This window comes from Gavialis gangeticus, unplaced genomic scaffold (genome assembly GCF_001723915.1).
Source record: "Gavialis gangeticus isolate Ggan-Ray unplaced genomic scaffold, GavGan_comp1, whole genome shotgun sequence".
NCBI classification, from domain to species: Eukaryota; Metazoa; Chordata; order Crocodylia; family Gavialidae; genus Gavialis; species Gavialis gangeticus.
In genome coordinates this window covers 35,322,276-35,328,984 of record NW_017728993.1, presented here as the reverse complement: position 1 = coordinate 35,328,984, position 6,709 = coordinate 35,322,276, and the positions used below count along the sequence as shown (strand labels likewise).

The following is a 6,709-nucleotide window of genomic DNA, read 5'->3' as shown; positions in this document are numbered from 1 at the left end:
CCCAGCTGTGCACCACCCCTGCACCCCCTCTGGTTTGCATCTGGTTGCTGGGGGTACACTTTTAAAAAGGCTGAAAACCCCTGGTATAAAGCATCTTTTAAAATACAGACAAGAAAATACAGCTCTGTAATAATATAAATCAGTGGGGCTCACGGTGTTGGCCCTCCAGACCAGATGAGTAGTGCAGGGCCAAATTGGGCTCCATAATGGCCCCATGTGCCACGATTAGGCCCCATCCAGCCCAGTGTCCTGGAATTAGGCTCTTGGTACCCATGGTGCCTCCACCTAACCCTGCATGCTGAGATCAGGCCCCATGCTACCCTGATCTAGAAGTGCGTAAATGAGTAAAAGAGGTCTGAGAAAGGAAGGAGAATAAGGGGAACCAAGCAGCCACCAAGGAAGATTGCTAGAATGGACAAGATGGCTCTAATCTGCTTTCCTTGGAAAGGAATGAGACTGAATCAGTTACAGAGAGAAAGAAATGCAAAATGTATGGAATTCCACAAATTCTTTGTGATACGAATAGTCCTTGATCACTTGAACAGCAAGTACAATCAGGTAAGTAAAGGCTTACAGGACTGGCCCCTAAAAGATTTAGAGCTAGGTTCTCAGTGCAAAGCTGTACTATGTCATTGACTTAACTGGAAACAGGCCAAGTTTAAAGGGAAAAATTCAGACAAGCAGAAAGAAAATGTGGGGGGAGGATAGGGATTTAGTATATTTACTGTTCTGAATGTTAAGTCATGTTGTTTTGATTCCCATAGTTTATGAAAACAGGTGACACTTGATGCACATGGCCAAAAAGAGTCCAGGCTTTCCTACTTTTGTCATGTTGCTTGGTTATAAAGGTGGAGTTCTGTGCACTATTTTCCAGTACTTAGGTTTTCCCTAATAATCTCCCATCTTAATACAGGGCAGGCTCAACTTTGTTTGGTACATGCGATGTTATAAAATAATAGTGGCGGGGCATAGTGACCCCAATTTAATCACCTTTAATATACAGGCATCTAATAATGCACAAGGACATTTCTCTCAACTTTTCCAGAGGCCCCACAAGGTATTTGGTCATATGTAAAAGATATTACAAACCTCATTGCTTGAAGGATGACTTAACGTCCAAGAGATTTCTAAAATATGTAGTGTTCCCAAGTCATCAGATATGGCTAAAAAATGCTGCTTTGCTGTAAGGTTATCAAAAATAAAAATGATACAATCAGCAGATTAGCATATTTGCATAACCCTCAGACCTCAGGACAAAAGTCACCCACTAATAGTTAGTTTAGGAAGAGATTCCTTCTAAAAATCAATTATTTCATAATTATCCATTATGGCATTTCTTGCCTCTTCTCCCAATGGTGGTATCTGGCAGGAGTCAATACTAGAATAGCTGGCCTGTTGCGACTGATCTGTTATGACAATTTCCATATTTCTGTGTTCTTACCCATGAACTCTAGCATTACTTGGTTAGAGTTTCTATTAAGCTATTCATACACATTACCAAATATGGTTATTTGAGTCATTGTAAATTTTTAGATTGTACCCACAGATCCTAAACAGACTGGGAACTATTTGTGTCAGGCTCTGTACACAGTGAAAAGATGGTCCATGTCCATCTTGGTGTCTGGTAAAGAACATGGAACTTCTGTGGCTTCTTTGGTTTCCCACAGGAAAAAGTAAATATTTGAAAGCTCTTGTTTGTTCTGTACAGTACGTTATGTAACATGCCTGCGAGACTAATTTAAAAATGTGTTACGATGTACAGTTTCAAAAATAAAATTATTAAACCTCGTGAAGCTGTTTTGGAAATGTACTAGCTTGCATACTGATGTTTATTGTAAATGTGGAGAAAGTAAACAGCTCCCAAAGGCCTGTTTTTTGTTTTGTTTTGTTTTTAACAGCAAAAAATACCTTATTTTGACTTATTTTTCTAACAAATGTCCCTTACTACAAATTATTTTGTTTTGTTAGAAAACAAAAGAAATGGTGCTTTTTTCCTAACAAAACGTGAGGGGTCCCATCCCGAAAACACTTACTGGTATGCACATGCTGAATTTTATGCAGAGCACAATCTCCCAGACTGACTATGAACAGTCAGTAACACTAAGGATTTCCATAAGACTTTGCAGAATCAAGGTATAATTATTTTAAAAATACAATGTTATGGTAAAACATCATCAACATACAAGAGACAATCCAGGGTTTAATGCAGGTGATCATGGATATAGAGATGTTCTGGGTCTGGGATGGTTCATGAGTTTTCTCCAGTAGGTCCCAAATATCAATATTCCCATCTTCTCTACCGATGAAAAATACTCCTGCTCTTGACAAGGACCAGTGTCCTACTGTATATCTTTTTGGGGAGCAACATGATTGAAGTATTGGTCCACTCTTAATTGAGAGAGAGAAACGCAAGAGTCAAACCAAACCAATCAAAACCAAACCCATCTGTTCCAAACTATTTCCAGCCTCCTGCTTTTGAAATTTGGAACCATCACCACTAGAATGATTGTAGTAGAAGAATAACTGTAGTGTCAAAAAATGTGTTTAGTGCTAGACTGCCATAGAAAAGTGGAGAAGTAAGGAAGTACATGTCCATTCCCTTAGTTGAGGTATTCTGGCTTTCCATAGCTAAGGTCTGTCGTTTCTGGGCTTTGCTTAATGCAACTTCTGTATTTCTAAACTTCTGTATTTCAAATGGTAGATTGTGAAAAATGCTTTTCTCCCCTCTCAGTTGACCAAGACTTCCCCACTGGTTCAGGCACTCCTGCAGTCATTCTTATCTTTGCTATCTCTGAAAGAAGCAGCTGCATTTCCTTCTACTCAGAACTAGCTGTTTTGACCCTCTACATGCCATTAACTCTAAACAACCAAAAGAAATGACTGCATATTACTTGTTTTCTCTCTGCTGTTCAGATTATTTTTGGCTTCACTGCAATTTGTCTCAAGCTTCTGGGCTTTGCTTATCTTCAGGATCCTCTGACAGCAGACTGCTGGAAATGGAAATAGGTTGCAAAGAAGCCACAGTTTTCACAAAGCTGTATTAGAAAAAAGTTACTTCCTCTCTCCTAGGAACCAAGTTTACAAAACTTTAAACAAAAACAACAACTGGACAGCAAAAAAACAGCTGCTGCTTTTTTTTTTTTTTTATCAATTTATTTCCAAATGGGAGACTTGGCTATCTACCATCACTTCCATAAGTACTGCCCTGGAGGCAATATGTTATGGCTACTCTCTTTTTTTATCTCCATCAATTACTGTTGATGGAGTTACTGTTTTTACAGTAACTGCTTTCACAGTAACTTACTGTAACACCTTCTTTCCATATGGCAAAATTCCAGCCTCCAATACTAAGAATGATGTCTTTAAAAAACGGAGATCTCTGTACAGTATTGACAATTCCATCATGGATGGTATATTTATTAGCTGGTTTCTGACCTAAAGAAATGAAAAAGATGATTGTTACCTATAACTCTATTTCCTCTGGCTCTGATCCTACAACCATTCTCCCAGTGGGGATTATTTTATGCTGAAATAAGGTCTGTAAAATCAAGCTCTGTAGCATTATATATTCCTTCTTTTAGGTGCCTCTGATGCAGATGCTTTGGAGCTGAGTAGCTCAGATAAAGTAAAACAGCCTCAATGTATCTAAAAGTTTGTACAAGAGGATTCTTGTAAAGTCTAGCTCCCATAATGGTGAATGCCACCTGGCTAAAACACCTGATTAAATGCCTATAAATGTGGACACTTGAGGGGAAGGACCGCCACAGAGGGAAGGACTGGGGCCCCCACCGCTCAGCAGCTGTGTAGCCCACCGGCAGCTTATGTGGGCAGGCTCTGCCAGGGGAAGGAAAAAAAATGGCAGGAGGCCTGCTCCTAACCTTGGTTAGTTTGATCTAAATGTAACACCTATACATACCCTAAGTCTCTTTGTTGTAATTTTCTAGTAAATTTTATCAGCCAGCTTCTTAGTGAGAGTCCCATAGGCCAGAGGCTTCAGAGGGGAGCTATTAAAAGCATGGTACCTGCCTTTCAAGACTACATTTAATTAATTCAGTCATTTATACTAGTGTTTTCCTGGTCCACATGTACTTCCATGAAATGCTGACACTATTTTAGAAGTAAGAAATAAATATTTCTATTTTGAAATATGCTGCTCACTTGTCTATAAAGAGAGACCTTGAGTTGTGCTTCTATGAATTGGTAGATTAGTCAGCATTTCTTAGTTCATAACCAAAACAATAAAAGCAATTTTAATGTTTCAGCTTCTCACAATATAATGTTCTACATTGAATATCCTCAGCTAAAAATGCTAATATTTGACTAGTAAAAGCAAATGCCATTCCAGTTAAAATTAGCATGTCAAGAAATACGGAAATTTGGGTTCTTACAGCAGCATTATGTCAATGCAATTCCACAATATATGTAATATTTCTTGCACCTGATTTTATATTGTCAAATGAATGCTCAAATATTGTACAGTGTTAGTTCTTTGATACATCCCCAAACTATTCAAAGTGCACCATTACTATATCACCATTGCTGACCTTTTGATTTTAAATGCATATGCAAATGAAGTATTAATATTGGTTTCTTCAATAATTTTGTTATGTTTAGCAAAACTGAATTTCTTATTTTAAAAGGTTTCATTTAAGCTCTGAATCCCACAACACGCTGAAGTGAATAGAATTTTGGAGGTGGGAACCTCTCCATCAGAGGTAGGCAACCCTGTGGCACAGGAAGGCATTTTGCTTGGCGCACAAGCCTTGGGACGGACAGCGGGGGAGCTGTGAGGGGCCCGATTCTTGTTGTGGCAGCACAGCCATGGCCCCTTCCCTGTCATCCGCCTCAGGCGCACATGCACCTGCTGCCAGCAATAAGCCAGGCTGAGGCTCCCCGGACTCTGATGCAGCTGCTTGCAGCCTCCCCTCTGCCTGCTGTGAGCAGCCCGAGCTGGTTGTGGCAGACAGGTGGGAGGCTTCAAGCAGGGTCCGTGGAGCTCTGGCCTGGCTCATTCCTGGCAACAGGTACACACACACCTTGTGGCAGATGGTGGGCCAGCGACTGGGGCTGTGTTGCCACAACAAGGATCGGGCCTCTCGTGACTTCTCTGCCATCCACCCCTGGCACACCAACATCTTACAAGTTGAGGTTGTGAGTGTTTTTGGCACTCTGGCCAAAAATGTTGCCAGTCTCTGCTCTACACTGCTACTGCTGCTTTGTGTGTGTGCTGGACGCAGGATTTTTTTGTAAAATTGTATTTATAAGGTGTCAGTATATCTGCTTGCATTTAAGTCCTACTTAAAGTCCAGAACTGAGCTGCTGATGGGAACAGGCACAAGAGCCCACATTTTCCATGCCAATTCACTTGTTTTGACAACTAGTATAAATGGAACTATTATGTTTTGATCATTGATCGTATTTTCACAGTGATGATGGAATGGCTATACTCTGCTCTATTGTAACAGTTGAACTATTTTCAATATTTGTTTGGGATCTCATTCCTAATTACTATTGTCATTGATGAGTCAAATTGGTAATGCAGACTTCCAAATTAATGCTCTGTATAATTAAAGAAGGCCTAAATCTATCTCTCAAAAAAGGCTAGCTTTAAATGTGCAATTTTAGTTGGTGGCAAGAAACCTGAACTTACTAATCAGTCTTCCCGTGTCACTTTCTCTTTCCATCTTCCAGTCGGAATAAATGAGTTCACCATCCTATAACGCGGGAGACATCGAATAGATACAAATAGCAAAGCAAACTATAACAGAACTGTTCAAATACAGATCAAGCAGTGGGTTATGTAGTGGGCTAAACTGCATCTCTGGGGCTCCCACCCAGCTGCCACTCCCCCCATCTTTCTGGTTACAGAAGCAGCAGGGCTCTCCAGGCTCCCTCTCCCTTTGGCTCCCCCTTCCCCACCCCAGAGGGTGAGGTAGTGCAGCTCAGTTCAGCCCACGGCTCTAAGGGAGGCTTTGCCCTGGAGTACTTCAGAGGTATGATGGGGGAGCCTGCAGCCAGGGAGCTTAGGATGAGGCAGGATGCACAGTACAGCAGGAAGGCCATGAAATGTGAGGCCCATGGGAGCCATGGCACTCACTGTTGAAGTCCCCAGCTCCTTACAAGCTGGACAGCCTTGCAAACCTTTAACAAAAGCTTGTTATAGAGTTCCTGTGTTTAAGGCTGCAAATTCTGATTCACTTTGCTAAATGAAAAAATTCAATGCAAGCTACGTTTTGTGCAAAAAATATTTTGCTGTGAGCACAACTACAAGATTTGGCAACTGTTCACATTATTTTTTCATGTTTCGGTTTGGTTCGTTTGGCTATGAAATAAAAATCTCTTGCAAGTACTTGGGCATATGCGTATTCCAACTGTAGGTGCACATGTCCCTCAAATTCTCAAGCCTGGAGTTAATTTGCTTTAGCAATATCTATACAGTGCACATATGCTCTCCCCTCTTCATGTTTTGAATTGAGGATATTAAGGGCAGCATGCTCTCTGTGCTCTTCCATTCCTCTCAACTCCCTTGGTTTGAGGTGAAATGCTATTTTCAGTGAGCTCAGGTCAGATATGGCCTACAGCCACTTTGAAACCTTTTACCCTTTTTCTGTGTGTCCACTTCCCCCTGCCCATACTCATTTTGACAGTACTCTTACTTTCTCAGTACTTTTTTCTGCCCCCCCCCGCCTCTTGTTGGGATGGACTCCCC

General features: G+C 41.0%; 2 protein-coding genes across 3 annotated transcripts in view; one reads left to right on the top strand and one right to left on the bottom strand.

The window, feature by feature from the left end:
* The window catches only part of WDR63 (WD repeat domain 63), a 57,306-nt gene that overhangs the window by 2,073 nt on the left and 48,524 nt on the right, over window positions 1-6,709 (bottom strand). For both annotated transcript variants that reach the window (XM_019501539.1, XM_019501538.1), the window contains 4 exons: window positions 5,651-5,714; window positions 3,305-3,435; window positions 2,184-2,388; window positions 1,090-1,181 (listed from right to left, as the gene is read on the bottom strand). In XM_019501539.1, the coding sequence (XP_019357084.1) occupies window positions 1,090-1,181; window positions 2,184-2,388; window positions 3,305-3,435; window positions 5,651-5,714 (492 nt within the window). The remainder of the gene's footprint in view (window positions 1-1,089; window positions 1,182-2,183; window positions 2,389-3,304; window positions 3,436-5,650; window positions 5,715-6,709) is intronic.
* The window catches only part of SYDE2 (synapse defective Rho GTPase homolog 2), a 113,587-nt gene that overhangs the window by 102,253 nt on the left and 4,625 nt on the right, over window positions 1-6,709 (top strand). The window lies entirely within an intron of this gene.